Here is a 26,820-nt window from a genome sequence, read left to right as displayed (position 1 = left end):
GAGAAAACTATAGTGAATAACCTCAGAGATTGATGGTAGTTTTTATCTTCTCTATTTGTTTGCCCACATACTTCTAATAAAATACAGCTTTTTAATGGGAGCAAGATGTTTCTTTCTCCTTAAACCTGTGTTTGGATTTTTGTCTAATGTGCATCTCAGTGTACTGCATTGCTTTCTGCTTCTAGATATTCTCTGTACTAAACTTTCTAAGTGTTTTTACCACAAACAGGAACCCCTGTTTCCTGTGTGACCAGCCTGATGAAATGATGCATCATATGAGAGTCTTGTTTTATAATGTGTTCAGTTAATTGAAATTTCTTCACATCCAAAAGAAGATTCTGTGAAGAATTCTGGTTTTGAGGGGAGTATTTGTGATCTTGAACAAACAGGAGCAGGCTGCGCAGAACTTGCATCTATGCATTGGCTTTTAATGTGGAGGTGAAGTATCTTGCATGTAAGAAAGTCCAGGAATTTGTTTTTAAAAAGATATTTTGTGAATAGCACAGGCCAAAGTGTGTGGTGTTGTATTAACAAGAGGCAAAGCTTGTGAAACACCTTGTCACTAAGCATGATCAATTCTTAGTGAGGTGTTTTTAAAGGTGGAAATGGAGTGCAGCATTACCATGCTGGAATGTCCAGGAGTTATTTTGGTAAAAATTAAGTACCTTCTTAAATACATTAAGGTATTGAATATTCATGTTTTATGTCTGAAGAGATAAGAAGAAACTTCACTGCAGGAAACGTAAGGAAGCTCTTTCTATACAAAAGTTGATTCTACTTCTAAAGGTTTGGGTATTAGGTTGTTTGATCCATTGATCTCAAGCCTGAGTCCAGAAATGGAGAACTTTGGAGAGTAATTCTTCCAGGAGTAGTGGAAACTTACTGCCAGTTGTATATTGTAAACAGTATCCACCAACTACTCGAAGATTATTTAAATTCTTCATACAGAAGTTATTTACTGTAACTTAGCTTTAAAGTTGAGCATTTCCTGTTCATTAGTGTAGGATGTTTTTCAAGCATGTCATCTGTAATGATTAATCAGATATCTTAGTTCCTCTGCAGTGTTTTAGAGTGAATCATGTTTTTCAGCCTCAATATAAAGTCTGTCCAAATGGTGTTGAGTTCCTCTTCTGGCATAGAAATAGATTCAAGATGTTTTAAATACAAATCTGTATAATTAGGCATTTTCCTTCAGAATTGAAATGTTTAATGAGAGAAATTTGCCAGTCCAGAGAGGAATAAGTTTTTGCTTCGTGTCAGTAGCACTGTCTTTAGCCTCTGCAAATGAGATTTTCAGCTGGATCAAGTTATTACTCACATTAGAGTGGTGCAAACAAGCCTTGAGCAGAGTTACAGGATAATCTGACCAACATCAGCAAATGGGTACTCAGTGCAGCAGTCTTATGGGCAGTAGCTCTTGAAGAGTTACCATTGCAAAGGGTAGAACTGAGAAGAACATTGTGCTTACATGGCATGCTGCTGCCTTGAACAGGAAATGAGAATTATTCTTTAGAGACTTTAGTATGATTTAATATTAGTGTGCAACTCAGGCAAACATCTCCTCCTCATCAGGCCTGGTAAGCTTGCCCAGTACTATGCTAATGTGGATTTACTGTTTGCTAAACTGGGCAAACAAGCCTGGATGTCTGCATGGCAGTGGTTTACAGTATTGGCCAAACACTGAATTTCTTCTGCAGTAATTGGGAATTTGATAGACAGCTTTTGTTTCAGTCACTGTGATTTCTTTAACGTTGAAAAATTCTCATTGGTGTAGAGAGCCATGAATAACTACTTAAAATTTAAAAGTTTGAAGCATTCTTAAAGTTTCAAGGGTTTTGTATTTGAGTCTTCTCTATGATCCTTAGTGATAATGATTTTGTACATCATGTCTAATTATCCTTTTTACTTTTAGTGATTATTGCTTAAAATTGTAAACTTCAAAGCATATTTGAAGTTCTGCGTTTCTTGCTGCTTTTACAAAACAAGCTAGAGGCAAGGTCTTGAATAGTTAGAGCTTACTGGAGTTATTCCTGGCTGTGCCTGACATGCAAAGAATTGGTATTTTAGAACAGAGAATCACCACTGAAAGAGCAGAGAGAAGGAAAAAGTCCAATAGTCTTAATGTGCATTAGCTTCCAACATAGGCACATTCCTTAAAGAGGGCATTGCTGGGAAAACCAAGATAGGATTTCAGTTTACTGATTATTTGTAGTCATTTTCTGGATAAAAGCTATTTATGCATATGCAACATACCTTTGAACAAGACAATTTTCTCCACTATACAAGTTGTGGAAGCTATCTTACTGTGGGATATCCAATCAGTAAGCATCATTTCCTTTGTCCTGTTTGGCCCTTGTACCCAAGCTCTACATGAGGTAGATGCATCTTTTAAGATTCTTAAATTTTCTTTAATTAAGGAGGTGTATACATCAAAAACAGTGAAAAGAAAGTTTCTCATTTGTTTGCTACATGATATAGGGAGGGCTGTCCCATAAATACCCAAGGATGAGGACTCTTGTCTGTTGTCAGTAGGACCTGAAAAGGCTCATCCTGGTGTCAGGTATCAGGACAAAGGAACTAGAAGGTCATTGCAATGAGCTCTTGCTGAAGAGTATGCTCCAAAATTTCAGATACAATGTCTTGATTATGAATTTTGAGGGCCTCTTATATCAGGCTGTACCTTTCTGTTTCTAAAATCAGTGGAATTTTGTTCTCTTTCCAATCTTTTGAAGTCCTACATTATTATTATCATCCTTCCTGATCATTAATTTAATTTCAGTTTGAAATTGTGTTAAATACTAGTTATATACATATGTGCATGTGTAATTATGGTAACTTATAAATAAATTACATGATGCTGACTTGCTGTCTCGAAGGAGTGCAAATATCTTGCCTTAGTTGTTGCAAGCTTTTCCTATAATGATAGTTATCTTCTAAGCTTTTCCCATGTCCATTTAGCCTAAGAAATAATGCACATGAGACACTCTGATCCTAAGATAACCAGCAGGTTTAGATGAATTATCCTCCCTGTCAGAGGCTTTCTGTTGGGTTTCTTTTGTGAGCAGTGTGAGGATTTCTCATTTTCCATTGCAGACCCTTGTTGGGTGGAAGTTTTTTACTCTCATTTTACTCATGTTTTTCAGAATAGATGTGTTCTGCAGGATTTTTCTTGCCTAACAATTGGCCTTTGAATTAGCATAGATTGTCTTGTATGCTGTTTGGAGCTCAGAATGGTGCAAAGGTCTCTTTTTTAAGAGGGCTTTGCATATTCCAGCTAGATGATGTTACTTCATGAAGCTTAACACACACCAGGAAAATGTTTTGGCTTGCTCCAAGGAGAGGTGCTAACATTAAACATACAACCTGAAAAGCACATCTTTTCCTGTCAGCAAGACAATGCAGTTAGTGGGACAGATATCTGTTTTACATTGGTGGTTGTCGTTTGAGCACTTGCCTTTGCAATGAAAAGGGCAGAAACCCCAGCTTTTCTGAACAAAAGTGTCAGTGGCCCGAATGTAATGTGCTGGATTTAAACTGTGGTGGAGATGTGCATACCTTACCTAGTGTGGTGTGTGATCTTTCACTGGAGCATAAACAGAGCCTGTATTGTACTGATTTCACTCTTGGCATATTTTCTTATTTGTGTCCTCAGACATTACAGATGATGACACTGTAAGACGAGGCAGTGCCCCTGTTCCAGCCCACTCTGTGAGCACAGGCTGGGTTACATAATGTGCTCCACAGCACTGTACTCTCATTATGGAAAACCCATTGTTTTCTCAAATTGCTGCTTTTAATTTTTTTTTTTTCAGAAATAGTTTCAGAATTATTTATCATTTTTCTTACCAGCAACTCCATTATGTTTAAAAGCTGGGGTTTTCTTCTGCCATATCTACCAGGTAAATGCTTACAAGTCATATAACTGGCATTTGGGAAGGATAAAGCCAAGGGCAAGTATTTTCAATGATATGTTATTGGTTTGGGGGATTTTGTGTTTATTTTTTTTTGGTGGTTGTTGTTATTGGCGTTTGTGGGTGGGATTTTTTTTCGGTATGGCAGAGTTCTGAATTCTGTATAGGTTAATAGATGAGTATTTTTTAATTGTAGGGTTTTTTTGTGTGGGTTTTTTTTTTTTTTTTTTTTTGCTCTCTCCCCCCACAGGGATCTAGCATGCTAACAAATTGTCTTGGCCCTAAAAGTTGCCTTTTTTTTAATTCCCAAGTTAAGGGAAGGAAAGTACATCCAAAATGCCTCAGCTGCACTGTGAGATCAAGTTGCTCTTACCAAAGGGTACAGAATAGCTCTTTATTCATTCTATGTATTGGGCAAGAATTCAGTAACCTTTATTAGCGATAAATAGGACCAGTTCTTGATGTTGGAACTTTTATGTGAAAGGGAGCAACAGCTTGCAAAACCTGCTTAGTTATTCAGGTCCTTGTCCAATATCCAAATGAATGCTTGAGTTTGCTCACAAGAAATTCTGGCCTTTCTAATTCAGTCAGAAACATTTATGTGTTGTGCAAAAATACTGTTGTGTCTACAAAGCATGTAAAAATGTAGAAGCATGTAAAAACCTGGGTTTAGCTTTTCTTACAAGCTGTGCTTGTTCCCTACACAAGTTCTAAAACCTGACCAGCAGAATTATGATAGCAATATTACAAAACCTGCATGGAACATCAAGGTTAAAGGGTATGAGAAGATAAGTATTTCCAAAAAACACTCTGACTCAGTACTTTCAAGAAAGAATAATTGAAGATAAATGGCTTTGAGCTGAATTATTTGGAAATGGAAAAATGCAGAGATGTTTAGTTGTTTCAAAATGTGCTTCTTGAAATACTTGACAGCAAGTCAAAAAGTCTTGCTGTGGATCTCTTTAGGTGAGACAAGAAAAATGCAATGTCTGCCAGAACACCTCAAACACTCTTGTTCTCATATGTGAACAAGGCATGCTCAAGTACTGGATCTTACTTTTGAAACATCTTCACCACATCAAAATGACTTGTTGGGATTTTTTTACTGTACTTATTTAAATGAGAAATTTCTACTATCATGTTCTGAATGAGACATTAGCTGGCTGTAAGATCCAGCAGTCATAATCTTAGATGAGGTTTGAAGCTTAATTGCTGTTCCTTGCTCTAAGTGTGACTCACTTTCTTTTGTGTGTCTTTCTTTTGGGGCCACTCTTATAAGAGGAACAGGGCTTCAGACAATTACACCTGAATGGTGTTTGTACCTAGTTTTTGTCATGTAAGACGGCATTTGAAGTTAACTCTTTTAATGAAAGATGCCTGGAATGGTGTTATTTAACAGCATGAATTGTTCTGAACTTTGGGTTCCTTTTTTACCCATCTTTTTTTGTAGTGTAGTATCAACTTACATTTAAAATCTCACTTTGCTGAGTTTCTGTGGACATTGAAGTTTGGGATTCAGTAAAACTTAAGCCAGCAAATTTTCTCCTGTTCTCTTTCTGTCAAGTTGTTCTGCTCTGTGCTAAAGTCAAAGACTAGATTGTCTTTTAGACAAGAGTAGTTTGGCATCTAGTGTTTGCTCACTTGATTTGAGCTCTCAATATTTTTTATACAATTTCAATAAAATATATTTTTCAGTGTTATTTAAAAATACTAAAAAGATACAAATGGACTATCTTACTTGTTTCTAAACATGAATTTTTAAAAAGAAGTGTTTGAATGTAAGTGAATGTTCCAATACAATATGTCACTATCATATATATGTGTGTGTGTGTGTGTGTGCATAATGATGTTTTTTTCTGTGCAAACTTAAAGATTAATCCCACCAGATTGCTTTTAGTGTGCTGGCATTTTAGAAATGAACCAAATCTTCAATGCGCTTTTTGTTTATAGGTTTTTTTTTATATTGTGTAGTAGTTGCTTGCAGTGGTTCAGTAAGGATAGAGATTTTTATCTGTTTTAGGTTTATTATTTGACTAGAATCATTAGCTGAGTAGGAAGTAAATTGTTTTCCAGGGATTTTAGTGCTGTTCTGTGAACTTGAGCCTAAATTCAGTCACAGAAATTCCATTTAAAAAATGCCAAGAGGCATCATGCTAAACGAGGATGCTTTTGGAACTGACAAGTATGTCTGTACAGCAAAGCTATGCAATGTGAATTCTTTCCTGCCTCCTTGGTGGGGATTCTCATTTGTGTGCATGCAATGTGAAATAGTGGGCAAACAGATAATGTCATTCTGCTCTACTCTAGATAAAGCTAAAACTCAAATGTTTGACTTTTTCCTGTAAAACTTTAAATATTCCCCAGGTTTCATGTTAGGAAAGAAACTTGATTGCTTGGGATGTTCCAATAGCCAGAAAAGGAAAATACAGTTGTTTGGTTATGAAATGGATTATAGTTGGTCAGTTGGTTATTGTTTTTATAGACTCTAAAACTCCACTTTGGCACAAGAGATACTTTTCCCCCACTTAAGTTTTTACCATGACAGATAACTTATTGTCCAGGAGAAAGAGGTTTCCAGACCAAAGTTCACTGTGTTGCTCTAATTCATTGATTTCTTGTGGTGGAAATGTGAATATATCTTGAGAGTTTTTATAGCCAGATTTCTTAGGCAGTTATGACTGCCATAACTATTGAAATCACAAGAGATCAGTCTTTTTCATTGCTGTAGTTTTTAATGCCACTCTGCATGGGTTTCTCCCATTTTGCTTGTCCCATTCACCCAGACTCAAACTGTTGTCTTGTTTCTGAAATATGCCCATAAGCAAAATCCGACCTTTTGCAGTTACTGAAGGAATTTCATGTTTGGAAAATCGGATTTTGGAGTGGAAATTTAGTGTCTCCTTTGCAATTATATAGCTAGTAGTAATTTCTTCCAACATGCCACAAGTATGGTGGTTCATGGTTGTTTTGTGGGTCAGTGTAGATTTACTCAAAAATACCTTATAAGGGATTTTATTTTTTATTATTGTTCCTTGCGACAATTTAGAAAACTGTGAGCCTGTGCTCTTGAGGAACACAGGTGTTTGGGATGACTTATGTGCAGGTAAACTCTCGTTTTGTCATAAAATGGTGCTCTGGTGTCATTTTCCCAGGCTACTTTGTAGTTCTCTTCTGACATATCTTTATTTTTTATTGTAACCTGCAGCTGCTATCCAGTTTTTCAGGGCCTCCACAAACTCACAGTGTCACAAATTTTATTGTTGTTGTTACTATTGTCATTAGCATTATTATCAGCTAGCACCAGGTAAAGAACATGCACTATTAAACTGGTACTGAAGATCTTACCTGGAAACAACAGTGGGGTTTGGCAGATTATGGCTGATGTGACCTTTGTTACTAAAACCACTTCTTTTCTCCTACAAGATAAAATCTCTCTCATCAGTATCACTTTGTCTTAATTAGCAAGATGGCAAAAGTTCCTCCCTGGTATTTTGTGGTGGTTTGGAGGTCTAGATTTGCTCTGCCCTCCTAACAGATGGTATGAAGATGGTCCTGAAATTAATGAGTAGTGATAAAGTCTTACTAGTGAAAGTTTAATACTGGGCTTTCAAAAATGTTTCTTGCAAATGCAGTACAAGTGTTCATACAAATGGGAGTATGAAAGTTCAAGAAATTAATGCAGTCAGTATGCCAAATCTAATAACTTCACCTAAAATATATCTATTGTCTGGCTTCAAAGGATACTTTGTGGTTAACCATGTAATATGTATTGGTTTTGTGGTTACTGTCGTGCTTTCTTCATATTTTAAGCATGCAGGAGACCGTTAGTGTTATATTAGTTCTCTCTCTATATTGGATGTGCATCTTAATTTTGAAATACGGGGAGAAAATAGAGATCTCCTTCCAAAAATTATGTCAAACAAAATTAGTTAGAAATTTGTTGATTTTTAGCAGTGCGAAGTTCTGAGAATTGACTTAAAATTACAAGAAAAAATCCAAATAAATAGGAGATGAATTACAGTTAGGGTAGGGATGCAGTATTAATTTCTCACATATTTGCAAGTCTTGAAAGTCTAGTACTTAATCTTTTTCTTCTAGTTTAAATTCATTAGTTTTCAAATGCTAGCTGTGTGTTTCAAAGACACTGTTGTGATTGAACATACTTCTGAAGAGTTAGTCCTCATTTCTGGAATCAAGTATTTAAAGTAAACTTCTAAGAAGTTTAAAGTGGGAATGTAAAGGCCAAATATTTACGTGTGTTCTTTTTCTTTTTTTTTAATATAGGAACAAAAGAATTTAGTTAGAGTAGACAGTTATTCCACCTGAGAAAATGATTATTCTAAAAACTAGCAAAATTTGGAACTAAAATTTGTTGTTTTAATGATTCCCAAGAGTAGCACTGGGACTTCACACTATGATACTGGACACTATCAAAGAATTGGAAAAACTTTGTAATAATTTCTTAAACATTTTCCATGAACTCAGGAGTTATACATCATCCTGGTTGAAAAGTCTTGTCTCTCTAAACTAACTGAAAAATACACTAAGAGTTATACTTAAACTCAGTTTCATTTAAAAGGAATGTTTGTTAAAGCTACTGCAGAGTATGTTGGAATTGAAACTCATTCAAGATTTGTGATTGTGTATTTAGGGTTGGTTCCTACCAGGAACAGATGGCACTGGAAGCAGACAGATGACAAGTCATACAGCACAAAACACCTATTAAAAGATATTTTGCAAGTCTGATCTTGAAATAATGAGTGTATATTAAAATATTATTGCAGAATTTGGTTTTAAAGAGCAGATAGCTAAAGAGGAGTTTTTATGAAGGGGGAAGTTGCATTCAAGCTATTTCAAAAAATGCTTTAATTCAAAGATTCCAGATCAGTAGATGTTGAACTATTTGAAGGGCAAATTGAAGTTATATTCTGATGTGCTCTTGGGGGAGTTATAGACTGGTTATGGCCATCTTACTGGATATGCATAGGATAAGAGATTTGCCTTTAAGGCATCTAGGTTCTTAAAACTCACTGTAGTTGTATGTGGTTGTTCTAAATCAATTACTGAGACAGAACTCAAACCAGGAATAAATTATCTCAAAGGACACTTACTCAAGGGATACTTTAAAAAGAGGTAGGTTTGAAACGTGCATCTTTAAATTAGGATAGATTTGTCCATTGTAGAAATTTTGATCTATGAAATAAGCAATGAAGCAATTAAAGCTTCTGGTTTAAGTCAAAAGAAACAAAGGAGGCATTACCATTGTTCTAGGTTAGATTATGAAGAAGCTCACAGTGTCACTATCCATGTCCCTGTATTCCAGATTTGGTTTTGGCGGCGTCAAAAGGCCTTTTCCTATGCATTTCTCATATGGCCACTTTATGCAAACTTCTGTGTGGATGAAATGCTTGGAAAACCTGATAAATGGAATTACTGGGAATGGCAGGATTATATCTTCTTCACTTAATGCAAAGGCATACATGGATATGATGCTGGGGCTTTTGTGATGCAGAAGTATCATTCTGAAAACTGATTCTTTAAGATCTGAGCCCTTTTATTGCTTTTTTAGTTTAATGACGAGTACTGACCAATATCTGGAATTAAACTTGAGAGTTTCTTATTGGGAATATAAATTCCTCTGTTGTTTCCATGGGAAACAAGTTTTAAAAAGGTAAAAGCTCTATTTCAACTATGTAAAACCTGCTTAATAGAATCAGTGTGATCTGTGTCCTTACTACCATTGCAGCTGTAATAGTCCCATTTGCTGTGCAGATACTTGAATTGGAAAATGAAGGTGCCACAATACTTGCTTCTCTGTGTTGGAAATACTGCTGCAATACTCCAATACTTGGAATTAAATAGTACCAACAGTGTTAGATTTTGCTTTCTGTAGAACAGTGGCTATTATGGACAAAATCCCTTCTCTAGTGAAATTTTTCTTTTAGTGTCATTTAAATTTATTCAATTAAAGGAACAATATTAGAGCCAGTAATTACATTAGTATGACAATACCAGTGGTGCAACATTTTGGCTTCCAAAGTTCCTTGTTAAGGCTGAAAGCTTTCTTAGTGTTATTTAAAGTAGTCCTTTTTATGCAGCAATTTGTATTCACAGATGAAATTTGTTCCTGAAATGATTACTTGTTTTAATAAAAAGTAGTTGATTTGTTGAGAAGTACTTTAGTAGCATTTAAAATACAGAATTCTCCTTAATTTTATTCAGATTTCTTTTATTAAAATTCCTTCATTAAATGTAAGTCTTCAGATGGAGCAAAATGAGAATTTTCCTTTAGTGGAAGTAAAAACTTCATCATGAGAGGTTTCTGAATGAAGCATTTCTGCTTTTTTTGACAGGTTCTGGAAACCAGGTTTTTAAATACTAAACAAAAAACCTTCTGCACAGAGACATCAAATTTTTAAAAAAGTGTTTGGAAGCATCAAAAAAATGCCAGCTGTAAAACTAAGAGGGAAAAGGCCAGGGTTCCTGTTAAAGCACCCTCAGCATGTGGAATATTTGTGGTCAGTAGATACCCTGGGGCTTGGGATTGTTGAAATTCCAATCTCTGGAGCTGACCCAGAAAGTGACAAACGCTGAGTGTCCCAACAGTGGTGTCCTGGTGCTGCAGAGAGCAGGGACATGTCCAACCTCTGCCTGGGTGTGCTCCCAGTTTGTGCTCCCTGCTGCAGAACTGGGAGCTGGGCTTTGAGTGTTTTCAGTTTGTCAGCTCAAGAGCAGCAAAACTGAAATATTTGCATGGCTGGAAACTCACAGCTTGGAAACAGGAGTGGTGGAGTGGAAATGTTGCTTGTGTTTAAGCTGCTTTTATGTTTGTATCTTGGTGGTTTCAGGATGGGTTTTCACTAATAGAAGTTGATTTTTTTGGGAAGTATGTCTGAAATTCATCAGAAGTTTGGACCATGGATGTTTCAGGAAAATGTATTTGTGGCTTGGTGATGAGCGCAGCTCTTGATAAACACCTCCCTTCTGTCCACTGTTTTATTGGAAGATTTCTGATTCATTCTGTCACATTGGTTACTGGTATGACTTCTGTCACTGAGATGTTTAAAAAAACACAAAAGAAAACAAAGTCACCAACACAAGTGTGATGAACATTTTTTATAATAATGAGTTTTGCCCATTGAGTGGGGAATGCAGTTTTTTTCTTGTTCCTGTGTAAATGCTGTCTCTACAGAAGAATGTGCTCGTGGCCCATCTTATTTTCTCTAACTCTATGATGAAATTGCAGACAGTGTACTGTCATACTCCTTCTCATCTGTTCCCTGATCTCTAGTTTAAAGGCTTTTTAGCATCATCAAAAAGGCTTCAATGCCAGCTACCTATAGGAGCTCTGGTTTCCATACTGGAGGAATAAAACTAGATTTTCATTGCTGGCTGGTCTTTATTGTCTGTCAGCTGGGGAAGCAAGCTTAATGTTTGCATTGCTTTTCTTTTTCCTTTGTGCTTCTGGTATTTTTCCTTTTTTTCTTTTTTGTTTTTGGTTTTGTGTTTTTTTTGTTTGTTTGGGTCTTTTGTTGTTGTTTTGTTGTTTGGGGGGTTTTTTTGTTTGTGTTTTTTGTTTTGTTTGTCTTTTTTGTTAGGTTGGTTTTTTGTGGGGGTGGTATTTGGTTTTTCTCCTTTTTTTAAGGGTTTGGTTTTTTTTTTTTTTCAAGATAGCAAGTCCTTAGTGCCAGGGGCCTGTCTTTTTTTATCCTAGATGTGTAAGCTGCATTTGAGACATCCTGGCAAGAAATTGGTGAGGTACCATGTGGTGTTAGTGATAAGTGTAGCATTGATTCCTTAGGGTGCATCAGTGTCAGGTTTGCACTGCTCAATTTGGAATTTCTTGTGTATAATTCAAATATTTTGTTAGGAAACATTGCTAATATGGTGAACTGTGTTGCTTTAACTTTTTCTGAACAGGGATTAGGAAGGGAGTGGGTTGTTTGGGGCAAGGGGTTGTGTGTGTGTGGTGATGTTTTTTTAGAGGGGGTGGATTGAATGCTCTGAATTCTGAAGTTGTCTTTTATGTTTCAGAAGAACTTCTTGGGTCTCAGCTCCAGTTTTGCTCTAAGATCTTTCCTACCATGAACTCTAATTTTATTCTTACATGATGCTAGCTGTCAAGTCAGGATTCACAAAATAAGGTTATTCTAGCAAGGGAGAATATTGCTTTTCATAATAAAATATCAATAGAAAAATGTGTGTTAATTTTATGATAGTCGTGACACAACAGTTGAATTAATAGAAATGTCTTGCCACTTAAAATTTCTTGCAGCATATTATCTTGATCCCTCACCCACAGTGTATTTGAAACTCTACTAACAGGATCTAAGCAGGGCTTAGGCCAGAACCAGAATGCTGACTGATTATCTGTCTCTTTTCTGATTTCTCACCAGCCTTCCCTCAGAGAGCAAACTGGTTCGTTCCTGTTCATTTTTATCACTCACTGTGATGCGATCTTATTTTTCTGATTAAGCTATAAACTGGTGCAGGGAAATTAGCACTGATCACGAAAGAGTTGTGAGATATTTCATGTTTATCTTTCAAAAGAGTAACTTCATTGTTATATATTGTGCATTAATAAATAAGATCTCTTACTGGTACCTTCAGAAGGACCTTAGATCAGCTTGGACTAATTAAAAGTACTGATTTCAGTACCACTGCAGAGTGGTTTTTTTGCAAAAGAAATTTCACCTCTGTGTTCTCTTTGCTTATTTACGGTAAATGAAACAGTTGAAATTGGATTCCACTATTTCTGCCCCTAAACACTCTAGCTTCTTTTCTGTTTTCTATTAAAATAATAACTTCTGAAATTGCTTTAACTTCACAAGGAAATGTTTCTCACTAATTGTTGCATATGATAATAACATGCTGGTTTTAACTGTGTAGGACAGACTCAAGTTCTTGTCTCTGGAGACAAGAGAATGGTGATTTATAACTGGTGGGTTAATCTAAAGATGTGATGAGCATCCTGTGTGTGTCAGGAAAATAGTGGTTGACTATATGGGTGTTAAGAGCTCCTTAGGGAGAAGCATGCTTGTCTTAGTAAATTTGACTGATGTCTTTAGAGTAATTATAGTTTTATATATATATATATATGATGTACAATATTTGAAAGATGTATGCAGTATTTTTTCATAATATACAAAATGCTAAACCATACTTTTTTATTTTAAATAAAACCTTTTTTCCCCCCTCTTACCACAGGATAATGAGAAAAGGACCCCTTTACATGCTGCTGCCTATCTGGGAGATGCAGAAATTATTGAACTACTTATTTTATCTGGTATGTTCTGTTCCTGTTAATGGAAAACAAATAACTGTGCACACCCAAGGAAGTATTTATATACATCTTAGTCTGTGTAGCTTGTATTGAGATATTTAATGTACTAGAAATTAAAGTGCTTGTGCTGAAATTTTGGTTTCCATATTTACTCGTGTTAAATACTGTGTATTTCTGTAGTTCTGCTCTAAAATACTTCTGTGTAGAAAGCTTTCTTGGTTATAGCTATCTTTATTTGTAGCTTGATCAGTAGTTCAACACTAATTTAAAGAAGTAATAGTGTATATGGTACAGGTAGGTGTTAGCAGCATTGCTTTAGTTCTGAAATGCCCTTCAGAAAAGCAATTACATTTGAACATGACGATGACATCCAGAGTTGGTTGTATTATTTGAAGTATCTTTGCCTGTTGCTTTGAATGCACAGAATATAATTAAAACCAGCTGAAAGTGTTAAAATATCTTTTTTTTTTCTATTTATTTGTACAAAAAAATCCAAATTCTGTAAAACAGGTATACTTTGGATTGTATGTTTGGTTAGTTTTTTTAAGGGTAGAAAACCAAGAAACTAAACCAAAAACCTGAAGAACATCATGACAGAAGGACTGAATTGACTGTCTTTGATCTTGGAGAGACCTACCCATCAAGTAGCTTGAGGCTGAATTCATAATACAGAGCTTCAAGCTTACATAGAAAGATGAAAACTTGTAGTCCCACAGAAGTACTTTAATTTTCAGTCTGCTTAATTGCAGGCCTTACCTGTGCAAAGCTGGCTATTTCTACTGCCACCACCCCCATCAACCCCTTCTTACAAATTCTGCTCGAAGGAAATACCACTTTTAGGATTATAGGAGTCACTTCCAGACCTTCAACTTAACTTGCTAGGCATAATTTAATTTGTTATAATTTTAGTATGATGTAATATTTTTGTTATATGTATTACTTGTACTCTCTCTATATAAGTATAGAGTGCAAGTAAGTACAAGAGTACAAGTATATATTTATGCTATATTATGTATATCATAAATATACATGATGTGATATTAATTAATATATCTATTGTTTGGACATACTCTGTAGTGACATTTTGTCCAGAAAAGTTCACTTTTAAAAAGGTGCAATGTTTGAAAATCTAAAAAGGTGCCATTTTTCCCTATCAAGAAGAAAGGCAAGTTCTGGTGGCTCTTGAAAATGTATAGTGATCCCCTTCATCAACTAACAATGTTAGAAACTTTGCAAAGTTGTAGTCAGCTGCTTCTGAGGGGGAATCCTCTGTCAGGTTTAGCTGAACACAGTCCGTTTACCAGATTGGTGATAGAACAAAATAACCCTTTCTTGGGTGAAGGGTTTATGGAAGGTGGGGAATTCTAGTTTAGATGGGAATGAAACAAGATCCTGGCTGGGGGGGGGGTGGTGGGAGAAGAAATGTTAGTCCTGCTATTTGGGCACATAGCCTGGGGTTAAGCATAAGGATCAATGGAGAACGAAGAAGGGAGGTAAGAATTGGAACTGTATGAGTAGTGCAAAGATGAGCAGTTGCATGAAGGAGAGGTTGTAGGTGCTGCAGTGTCTGCAGGTGGTTCAGGGAGGATGTGAGGCATTGTTATGTCCCAGATAACATTGATTTAATGAAAATCAAAATTTGCTTACAACAAAACAATGCATTAGATAGTTGCAGATCAAAAGCTCTGAAAGGTGTGGCGATGTCAGTCCAACCCTGCTGTGCTCATGTGCGGTGCTGTGGACTGCAGTCCCAAGCTGTGCCTTGCTGGAGGGACACAGCCTCCTGAAAGTCCCGGGGAGAGTCTGCACTGGGAGTGAACCAGGGTGGTGCAGTGAGGGTGCACAGGTAGGTGTGAGTTGTTGACAGATTTGTAAGTGAGTGGAGGGAGGCATCAGTTGCAGGGTGGAAGTGATGTCTGAGTGCTCAGACTCTTCAGTTTTCAAGGCTGTGCTGTACTTGGGCACAAATCTGTATATTATCTGCCTGCAAACAGTATTTTTAGGCAAGCCTCCTAAATATTTAAAAAGTATTCACCAATTTCATCTTCCCCATTTCTGAATGCTGGATTTGAAATCTTTGTGGTTGGTGAAGTCTGAGCACTCAGCTGTATCAGAAGTGCTGAGCCAGCTGCTTCTCAGAGAAATCAGGTCTAAATGTCTCAAAATGCACAAGCTATGATATGTCTTTTAGCTCTCTTAATTGAAAGGTAGGGAGCAGAGGTTAAGTGTATTTATCCTCTCCATTTCATAAAGATAAGGAAAATTCATCTGTTGTGTTTCAGCTGGAAATCAAAACTCTCCTTTGAGAAGATGTATAATGTTACATTTTATCATAATAGATGAGCATTAGGGAGCATATAAAGAACATCTGTTACTGCAGCAAGGCTTGAATACTGTTTGTTGTGTTGCAAGACCTTTTTTTAAAATTGAGGAGAGTGGTTTGTTGAATAAATAGCATTTCTGTGCAGTGAATTTGCATGCAAAAATTGGGTTATGTGACGTTAACTGACCTATTGTAACATAGCTGCACAAGGGATTAAATGAAGTGTAGACTACTTTCATCCTAACATTGCTCACCTCGTGAAACCTTGTCTTTGCAACTTGTAATGTCCTCTAACATAGCTTTGCTAGAATGTTACTAGGAACCACATTACAGTTTTCCTGCTGTGCAAACTATTCTACACAGACTGTTTGCTTTGATGTTTTTATTCTTTCTTCAAACTAGACCTCAAAATGATTGAAGTCAGTATTAATCTTCCCACTATGCAGTGGCTCATACTTGATTCTTTCTTATTATTCTCTATTCTTAAAGTATTATTATAGACTACTTACGCATAAGATTTTTAATTTGATTGGAATGTTTGTTCATCCTGCTCCAGGGGATCCGCATTGCTTTCAAAAAATGTATTGTGGATCGCATATTGCAGTCACAATGTGTTTGTATTACTTTGTTACAGACCTAAGTAACCCATATTTCACATCCTGAAAATATAACTGGTCCAGCCTTTTTGCAGACCTTTTTTGGAGTAAATTTTCAGTCTCAAAAGCATTCTTACTTAGTTGTTGAATTCTTGACATATTTTTCTACTAAATCTTAAGGTTGCTCTGTGACCTTTCCTATTGCCTTTCACCTGGACAGGGAGTCTGAAGGTGATGGTCTGCATACAGGCTCCAAACATAAAAAAAATTGCTTTACTGACTCCATTTTGGGCCTGGACATTAAATTGCCTTTTGTTTTTTTGGGGGGTTTTTTGTGTGGTTTTTTTTGGTTTTTTTTTTTTTGTTTGTTTTTGTTTTTGTTTGGTTGTTTTTTTTTTTTTTTGAGATGCTGAACACTAATAAACTGAGGATGTGAATGTCTTACCAACAGTTTTTTCATACCACCGTGGTTTGTGGTTTGTTTTTAAATGTTCAAATAATCTTTCACTTTCGGATTGTAGCTTGATAAACAGTTAACATTCCTAGATTTGTTGTGTAGGGAGGTGACCAAGAGGAGGCATGAAGATTATTTATAGCATCCAGAAGGATAGAACAGAAGTTTATGTTTTGCTCACTTGAGAATCATAATATTAGAAGAATTTCATTATTGTATTACTCTGGGAAGAGTAGTAGCACTCATCATAGTTGTATTTTTATGACCTTTGTACAGCTCTGCATCCTGGTGCACAAATACATCTTGTCTACTTTGCACAATTGCACTGACTTTATGAGTGTAAATGATGGCAAACTACTGGAAAGTAGAAAAGTATAATAGTTAAGTCTTAATTAACTAAATGTCCAGCTTTTTGTTCTTTCCAAGAAGTCCTGATTAAAAAAATCAAACCTTTCTTTAAGTCGGGCATGTGAACTGTTCTGGAGAGGCTTCTTGCTTTATAAAAAAATCATTCTTTCCAGCTGTCCTATGATTTTTAATCATCAGAGTCTACTGTGCCAGGAAGTGGCATGTGAAAAGCAGAACAGATTAGTGTGATCACCGAATGTATTCTTTTGATTACTAACTTTTTCCATTTATTTTCTAAAAATACTGTGGAGATGATTATTGCTTTCACTGAAATCAATGTAATTCACAAAAATCAACATTTGAATTGTCTGTTGTTTTCTTCTGAATAGATTTAGTTACTATATTGCACTGATACTAAAATACTAACACAACACATTGCTGTTTGCTTAACCCAACATTTTCTCTGCATGAAGCTCAGTGTTACGTGAGTGTGGTCAAACTCAATCTCATTAAGGTTTGGCAGCCCACGAGTTTTTTGTTTCCTCTGGGTCAGGTGGCAAATGTAAGAACTGTACTGATGCTGGAAAACTGCCACTGTAGTCATAACAGATTTTGGAAGATAGTAAAGACCCTTCAGTGTTACACCACTCTACCTCTGTTTCTTTCATCTAATTATGAATCTCTGTGAGTACTAGAAAGCCATGCCATGACAGTCACATAGCTCAGCTGCTGAAAGGCTCTTGCTGCTTCAGTCCCAGCAGAATGAAGCTCCCTTTGTTGGGATTGCAGATGTACCCACAGGCTGAGGGTGTTTCACAGGGGCCCCTTTGACACTGACAGTATCTTTCAGCTGCTTCCTCTTCTTTTGACAGCGTTGTTGGCTGATGTTTTTCTTTTCCAAGCTGGCCTAACTTCCCCCTGGCAGCAGTAAAAGTCAGTTGCTGTGAAGAAAGTAGCTCTGATGTTCTTTGAGAGAAAAAGTTAAGCTGACTCAGGAAAAGATAGAGCTGTTCAGTGGCTTGAATCAGTGAAGCTTATGTTGCTCACTGAAGCTCAAGGGAGTGGTGGCTGAGATGTGGCAGAAACTGAAATTCTGAAAGGAAATTGGCTTATATTGACAAGTCAGTAAAGTCCTTGAAGGATGGCTTCGACTTGATTGTTGTTTTCCTCCCTTTTCTGGCCAGTGTGTCTCCATGTGTATTTGTTTTGTGCGGTTGTTTTGGGGTTTAGGAATGGTTTTGTTTGTTGGTTTCTTAAGGAACAAAAATGAAAACTTTTCTTGAAGTCTTATTCTGTCTGGACAAAAGATTCCAGACCTGTTCCTCTTGGACTTTTTCACTATTCTATAGATCTTCTGCTATGCATTTAGCTTTTAAATAGCAAGAAGCTTTCTCTCCATAAGGTCTTAGTCATTATTTTTGCAGCAGTGATTTTCCAAGTATCCCAGTTTTCAATAGGAAATTACACTCCATTTCTATTATTAATTATGCTAATTCATATCTCAAATCTTCTTGTACTTTCAAAACTTCTGTATCTCCTCCTGACTGTTTGCATATTTTTCTATGTAAGGAGAAGTTTTCATCTCTGTCTGTTTATTCCTCAGTATGCTCTGAGAATTTCTGCTTGCCAGTTTAAGTCCTTCCAAGGTCATTCTCTCTAGATAAAAAGTGGATCATTCAAAAGGAAGAACTTCTGAACCTATTAGTAGCTATCAGGAAAATAATTAAGTAGAATCTAATTACAGTAGAACTAGGGGTTACTGTCAGTGATTTATACCTGAGATCTTTCTGATTTCTCAAAAGATAATATCTAAAATTATTTCAGGATACTAGTTTTTAAGACAAGGTTTGTTACTTTCTTAAATGCACTCTATAAAGATCTTATGTACATCTTTAACTCCTAAATAGACATTTCAGAGCTTCAAATACCAAACATTGGGTGTCTGTATTGCATAACTGAATGAAAACACTTTTGCTTTCTTTGCTTATGTTATGATATTGCTCAGTCACTAGCACATCTTGTACAATAACAAAGGAAAATACCATCCCTGAGAGTCTAAAAATACAGACTGCAAACAGAACAGTGGAAGGCAATTGAGTACTTAAGTCAGTACTGTGAACAAAGATGAAAATGTCTTGTCAGTTCTGTTGTATTTTTTAATCTATTTCCAACTAGTGACGCATAAGTAATTCAGCCACTGCATTCATTAGTCTTCTGAGGACATTTCCAAATAGGAAGAGTTCTGGTGCAGAGGAGCTGTGGAGGAGTGTCACAGCAGGAGTTTTTGTGAGAGGAACACAGAGGTGGTGTGAGACAGGGCAGTGTAAGAGTTGTGTGGCAGTTTATGGGTGAAGGAAGAGACGCGTGGTTGTTCCTTGCAGCATTTCCTGCCCAGTCGTTCCTTGTCTCTCTTTGTAAGAGATGGTTGAGATGCTGGCTCTTACTGGAATGTAAGGCTATGGACACGAAGAAGTATGCAGAAACATATGGCCAGGAATTGGTGGCTGATAGCACATTTAAATGTGCAATTGCCACACGTGGGCTGGTAGAATTAAACCCTCAAAGATCATTCTGTAAATCAGTGCATGTATTCAATTAGAAAATTTGCCTCTTGAAACATAAATTTGCTAGAAGTAAGCATCACAGAGCTTTTCAGTAGCCTCTGTACTTTATTTGTTAATTAAAATGTGTCTTCCTAATTGTCAGTCTTGTGAATACAATTTGGCAAGATGAGATGTAACATTCAGGGACTAGGGAAGAAAATCATGTAATACTTCTCTCTTATTCCCACCCCACATTTTGCAGAGCAAAAGTCCTGCTTTAATATTTGCCTAGATGTGTAAACTTACTGGGCTGTACTAGCAAAATTAGTGATGAAATGGGTGATCTTCTTTAATGTTTTGGCTTAGTGCACCAACAATAAGTAATTATTCACTTCTTTTGAGAGGGTCATTCAAATGTTGGTTCTTAAGTTCAAGCTGAATATTTGTGTTCCAGCATTGGGATTGCTCTGACAAGCACCTTTATCCTTTTCCTGAAAACACTGTGGCATTAAAAAAAAATTGAAATATAAGAAATTTTATAGTAAACAAATGGGGAGTTTTAATAAACATATTAAGATCAGACCCTTGAAGTCCGGAAGGGAGGGGTGAGAACATCAGTTTCTTAGGGTTGTGTTTTGTTTTGGTTTTGTTTTTTTTTTTGGGGGGGGGCGGGGGTTTCCACACAGGGAATTAAGATACACTGTACTGTGCTTTGAAAGAGCAAACTGCTCATAGCTGGCATTTGAAATGTGAGAAATGCCCTGGTTAACATGTCAGCAGGTTGAGCTTCACGGGGATAATATTGCATTGGCAGTGCTGTGCATTAGGTTATACACGTACATGTGTTCAGACTCTCTTTAAGCCAAATGTGAAGCAATATCTTAAAGTAAAAATTATTCAGAGGAGGTATAAGATATGGTGTACATTTTTGTAACATTTATTTTCAGTGGTTTGGAGGAGAGCTTTACCTCAGATGATCAAGGCTGTAAACTCCCTCACTATTGCATGGTAGGACTGTGATAGGTTTGAGAGAGCCCTTGAAGGGTCAGGGAGGAGCAGTGACATTTTCCCCAAAGCATGTGCTAGGCAGTAAAGAACAGCCTACAGGAGGATTATGTCCTCAGATACAAGGCTGTTTGGAAAAGCTCCTTTATGAAATCTAAATGATTCTTGGCAGCATGGCTTCTTGGAGATGATTAAGGGCAAAGTATCTATTAATTTTAAAATTTTAGTTTGTTTAATGTATCTAAAACTGGAGCTCTCCCAGTCCCCAAATTAATAATGCATATGTGGGTTTTGGTAGTGCATTTATTCTGATTATTGCTTTCTTTCAATATAACAATTTTGCAACTTCTTTAAGAGTTTTTGTTGTGGAAGGAAAAAACAAGCTTGGTGGTTCTTTCTTAAGTAAGTCCATCAGTGATTCAGATTTGTTAGCAAAAGTCAACTTTAGCCTTTCCTGCGTCAGAGAATCTACACTTTTTTGTGTATTTGAAAAGTTAACTTATTTTAGCGGCTGTATTTTACACCGTTCCAATGTGCTAGACCTAGGCATCCTTCTTTCTTTGGGTGGAAGACCACTTCTGGAATGGGGGGCAGGTATTTGCTATGTTGATTTTTGTTCTATTAAGAGGACCATGTTACTTTTAGATATCACATCAAATTTCCTTAGACATTTCTCTGGCTAATGCTTTCTTAATGATTTGCTTTCTTACTTTGACATATTCTTTTCCTTTAGTCTTAGCAAGTGTGATTAACTTATTGTTGTGAAAACCTTTTGTACAGTATCTTTTTGTATTTCTTCTCACTTCTGGTGTAGTTTCTAGACTGTGTGTTAGATGTACCAGAAATGTTAGTAAAATCTGAACACATCCACACTGCTTGGACTCTAAGCACATTTTCACTGAGAGCTAGAGCTTAGGTAACTGCTGCTTTTTGGAGAGGAAACATTCATTTCTTCTCTTCTGATGTGCACTTTTCTTTTCCTATCTTGGGCTTCACTACCTGGATGGATCTGAGCTGACCCCAAATTTTGCATATGCATTTTCCTCAGGAAAATCAGGATAGTAATTAATGGTTTAGTAACTCACTCAAATTCTTTCAAATGCTTAAAGACATTTGTATCCTAAAGTTAGAGATAGAAATCAGTTTATGAAAGTCTTTATTTTTTTGGTTGTTGGCTGCATGTGAAGTTCAGGTTGAATTTGGAGTACGATTTTGGATCTTGTTTTTTGTCTCATCTGCTAAAAACAAAATGTGGCTATTACCTGGAATAAAATCAAGAATTACAGATACTTTTGACATATATTGATTACATTCTCACTTACCAGTCATTACCTCATTATATTTGTGATGTCATTCATCACTTGCTGTATTCTGGGAAATATTGCCAAAAATCCTCAGGCATTTCTAGTGACTTTTAGAATACTATGTGCTATGGCACATGATGTATTGCAGTGCACCACTGGGTCCTTAGGATGTGTGACAAAAACAGATACTCATCGTGTCTCCTAAACTTTTGTTAGACTGTGGTGGTTTTCTTCAAATGGGCTTGGACTTTCTTCCCTATTTACTAGTCTTATTTTTCAAAAACTTTTGCACTTAGGAAAATAGGATGACATCCTATGCTGAAATTTAGATAAGGAAAGATGGAAATCCCTGCAACTGTAGCCAGCTGTGAGATTTCAGTCTCTGTCCAGTGGGTGGAAGACCTGGGATCAAACTGGAAGTTTGCATCCTACATCAGCTTCCGTATTCTGTTCTTATGACTGAAAGGGATGGATTGATTAGAAACTCAAGAGAATTCACCTCAGATATTTGGGTTGCTTAGTATATACAACCACGATTTTGTACACACTGCTGGGTTTCTTGATCAAGTGGCCTAGGAGAGACTTCTTTGCTGGTGCAGATCTTGGATCAAAATACCCTGTCTCTCAGTTGAATATCCTCATTTGACCAGCAACCTTTTTGGCATCTTGTGTCTTACTGGCCTTCCATCCTTTTCTGTTCTTTGCCTAGAAAAAACAGCAGTTGGTTCTGACATACCAGTATTATGTTTAGCTTGAGCTCTTAGGTCACGTAGCATTAATGTTACTGTGTGATTCATTCCAACAGTATTTCTGAACACTTTTTCTCAAAAATTTAATATTTTGTTTAAGTTATCCCTGTAAAGTATCAGAAGTTTCAAAATAAAGATAGGTAAGTTTCCAGTCAGGGTATAAATATCGTACAAGGTTCTATATGTGTGTGTATCATTAAGCAATTAAATTATTAACCTTAATCATTAGGTTTTCTTGTTTGTTGGAGTTCACTGGAAGTTAAGGAGTTAAGGTGTAGTTCAGCTGCTTCCTTCAGGGGAAAGAAGTTCCCAAACCCCTCTTTCCTTTTATTATTAAGAAAAAAATTAAAATCCAAACCCAGGCTTGCGTCCCTTAGAGATGTTTGTGCAGCTTTATTTCCTGGGGACAGGGAGGGCTGTTCCTTGGGAGTGCTTTCAGAAGTAGAGCGGTGTGGCTCTTAGTCTCTCTCATGAAGGGAGGACCCGGAGGTACCAGGGTGGGCTAGGTGACCTGCTGGAGTAGTGAAGATTTGTTCCCAAAGAAAGTCCCAGTAGAAGAATCATCCTCATTCTGTATACCTGTCCATCAGACAGGGCAACCACAAGGAAACTGTAGGCCTGGGGAGTAAATGCAGCCTCTTTCTATATTTTCATAGAGAATTTCAGCTATAATGGGAAACCATGAGATTTTTTTTCTGCTGTGTGAAAACAAGGATTTTCATCTTTCTTACACAGCAGCCTTTTATGTGACTTTGGAAGGGCACAAGATTATAGAGGATGACCTAGTATAAAAATATGAGTATATTTTCATTTGGAAGAGTATTATTGGTAGTGTTAAAAGAATTTCCTCAAAGGGTTGATTTCAGCTGGAGAAAAGATTCCTTTTCGTTTTTTGCATGAAAAATGAAAACAAATGCCTAGAATAAGTAAATTCATTTTAATAGAAAAAGTAAATAGTTCTATTGCTGAAAATATCTTCTTGAAAATATTTTAGTCATTCTGTAAATACCTTTTAAATGTTGGTTGTTTTTATTTTTTGTTACAGGAGCTAGAGTTAATGCCAAAGACAGCAAATGGTTGACTCCTTTACACAGAGCTGTAGCGTCTTGTAGTGAGGTATGTTGCTCTTTTTGACTACCTTGTGTTAAAATAAGACTTCTCAAATTACCTTCCGTCCATTGTTCATTTTTTAAAAAGTGAAACTGCTCCAAACGTTTGGAATTGCAGAACATTTTTGTTATATTTTCTTGGCCTTTTGAGGGAATGTATGTATGTATATCTATTGCTTAAGCATTAAGAAAGGAGGAAAATTATAAACTTTGAGTTCTCAGCTTTGCTCTCTGTGACTTCCCTAGCAAAGGACTCTGCATGTGGTGTTCTCAAGTCTCATTTACTTTTGCTAAGGTAACCAGAATGGTTCAGCATGAGGGAAGTACAGATGAATTAAGATTTAGAACAACTTTTACAGCATGGTCTTTGCATTACTTCATGTTATTTTACATGCTTGTGTGTTGAGGCATTGAAGAAATAAATTATTCTATTAAAGGCCTGCCAGTGTATTTTTTTTAAAGTGATTAATTAATAGTATTGAAGATCACTTTAAAATTCTTAAGTGGATTGTAGACTGTTTCTTGAAGTCTACCAGTGGTACATTTGTGAGAATATCATAATGCAAGAAATTACTTGGCTATTGTTTCCCTGTGGTGATTGTCCTAATAAAAAATTTAAATATCTGTAGAAGATCAAAACAAACAGAGAAATGCTGATCTTGTTATGTGGAAGAGTTTATGCAAAACTATCTCCTCTGAGATCCTGAATCAAATTGATGCTCATTTCAGTACGTTTCAAATAAAGGTTTTTTATTAGTAAATTTTGTTTGGGAAGATAGAATTGAATATTTTAGTTTTGACAAGCATTGAACTTCAAGTGTTTCATCCATGAGCTGTCTAAACAAGCCTTGTTTCAGTTTTTGCTTTTGAATTCCCTGGATAAACTGCAGTATTTTGTCACTAGCATTAATAGCAAAGTTATGTAGAGATCATGTTATTCAAAAAAACAGTGTTTGAAAATGAATCTTCAAGGGCTTCTTATTCCCAAATGCTATTTGTTCTTGAGATATTTTTAGGCTGTTCCTTTGGGAGCTGACCAAAGCACCAAATGCTGCATTCTTCAGAGCTGAGGAGCAATAAAAGCTTTCCTCATCAGTAATGCTTGCAGAGGCAGAGGAGTGCTGCAAACAAACTGGGATTAAATGATAACTTCAAAAAATGCAATAATGGTCATAGTTTTGTTTTTTTAAAAATGGAAGATTTTAAACAAAACATTACTCAGAGGCAAACAAGACAAGTAAACCAGTCAGAGCTTGATAGACGCTTGTCAGAATTCTCTATTTATAAACACAGTGAGTCATGGAGCCCATATACAGGGTTGATACATGTAGGCACTGTTTTCTAGCTGACAGACCTGTATGGGTTTGGGGCACTGAATGGAAAGCTGTAATGAAAAAAATGGATAATGATTTCAGTAGAACATCTGGACTCTTGAAGTGTGGACAGCTGCAATGAAACAAGGACATTGAAACTTAAAAGATAGCTGCAGTTATGGATTTAGCTGTCAGCTGCTCAAGTTCAAGCAGCTTTATGTCAAGACAGTCACATTTTTATTTGTGTGTGCCTGCTCTATGTTGAAAATTAAAAGAAAAAAGAAACCCCAAGTAGATTCAGTCATTAAATTCATTCATGCAAATGCACGTAGAAATTCGATTCATTATTTTTATACTAATATTGTGGTGCTTCCTTCTGCAAAAGTGGTAATAGCTGTTCTGAAATTTCCTTGTTCTGATATAATATTTCTTAATATTTGGCTTAAAAAAGACTTCAAATGTAATTTGTTTTTTAAAGTACTAAATCTGTTTCATTTTCTCAGAGAAAACCTATTCAATTTTCTCATTAAAGTACAAGCCAGTGATGCAGTATTTTCATTTTTGTGTTTGTTCCTATCTTCTTTTTTTATTAACAGTACAAGAAATTTCAATATTTTAAATATTATTTATTCGAATATTAATAGGATCAATAGTGACTTAGCATTCTGCCCATAGACCTTGCTATCATACCACAGTGTAATTCAGAATTTCTAGTAACAACTTGTGGTACCATGTTTTAAGTTCAAAGTGGTAATCAATTATTTGTGTGCTCAGTGGCTGAATTGGCAATCACCAAAAGCAATTAGTGAATCGTGGGAAGGTCACACAGCTGATGCGAAACGCAGTATTCATCATCGTGTTGATACTGCCAGCACGTTTATTTTTTTTATGCATTCCAATTGAGTGCACATATTTTAATGGGATTTGTTTATCTTGCTGTAAGAATTACAGTCTTATTTGTCAAATTTTCACAGCTTGTACTTCTAACAAAAGGAAATGAATAATCATTTTGAGAGATGGAATTCAATGCAATATTTTAAAATGGTTTTCAGGAGTTTTGTAACAGTGTATGTTGAAACTTTTTGTGACTGTGCACTGTTTCATTTGTGGTTCTCTAAATTTAATAATCTCAGGTTTGCCATTTGTAGACTTGGACAGTTGAAAAATTTCACTTGGCAGATTGATGGAAATTCATTATAAGTTCATAGTACTTCACTAATCCTTGGCTAAGACTTCCACTAATGGAAGAAATCCTAAATGGTTTATTAACCTTTGGAAATCAGTTGTGATGAAAAGCACTTTTCCATGTGGCTTAAGGAATAAAAGAACCTGGAAGTGGTTGATTTGGTTAAATAATTCACGTCCTTGAGAACATCCCCAAGTTTGGATTTATGATAAAGTGCAAATCCCAAAGTGTCCCAAAGATTATGTTTGCAAATGAACAAATTGTAAAGAGTTGTTTTCCACTGTAGTGTCCTTAAATCCAAGCTGTCATTTCCTATCTTTACTAAGTGGCTTGTTTTTTTTGTAAATGCTTTCAGGATGCTGTTCAGGTGTTGTTAAAGCATTCAGCAGATGTCAATGCTCGTGATAAAAACTGGCAGACACCCCTACACATAGCAGCTGCAAATAAAGCTGTGAAGTGTGCTGAAGCTTTGGTGCCTCTCCTAAGCAATGTAAATGTGTCTGATCGAGCAGGCAGAACTGCACTGCATCATGCAGCCTTCAGTGGGCACGTTGAGGTAAAAGTTAATTTCTTTGTCTTCCACTCGTCATTCTGTCTCTCACATTTCTGGTATTTCATTTTTGAGTTTAAAACCATTTCTCCCCCATTCCCTTAAAAATCCTCTACCCCTATTTTATATTTGAATTTGTTTTCTGT

General features: G+C 36.2%; 1 protein-coding gene across 4 annotated transcripts in view; it reads left to right on the top strand.

Moving 5' to 3' along the window:
* The window catches only part of ANKRD28 (ankyrin repeat domain 28), a 116,298-nt gene that overhangs the window by 51,359 nt on the left and 38,119 nt on the right, over nt 1-26,820 (top strand). For all 4 annotated transcript variants that reach the window (XR_010358762.1, XM_064413498.1, XM_064413488.1 and 1 more), the window contains 3 exons: nt 13,119-13,197; nt 23,562-23,632; nt 26,480-26,680. Coding sequence is in view for 3 of the 4 variants with exons in the window: in XM_064413498.1 (XP_064269568.1) it covers nt 13,119-13,197; nt 23,562-23,632; nt 26,480-26,680 (351 nt within the window). In the remaining variant the exon portion in view is untranslated. The remainder of the gene's footprint in view (nt 1-13,118; nt 13,198-23,561; nt 23,633-26,479; nt 26,681-26,820) is intronic.

Source organism: Passer domesticus, chromosome 1 (genome assembly GCF_036417665.1).
Source record: "Passer domesticus isolate bPasDom1 chromosome 1, bPasDom1.hap1, whole genome shotgun sequence".
Taxonomy (NCBI): domain Eukaryota; kingdom Metazoa; phylum Chordata; class Aves; order Passeriformes; family Passeridae; genus Passer; species Passer domesticus.
Note: the sequence above shows the minus strand (reverse complement) of the source record. Positions and strands in the feature narration are given on the sequence as shown.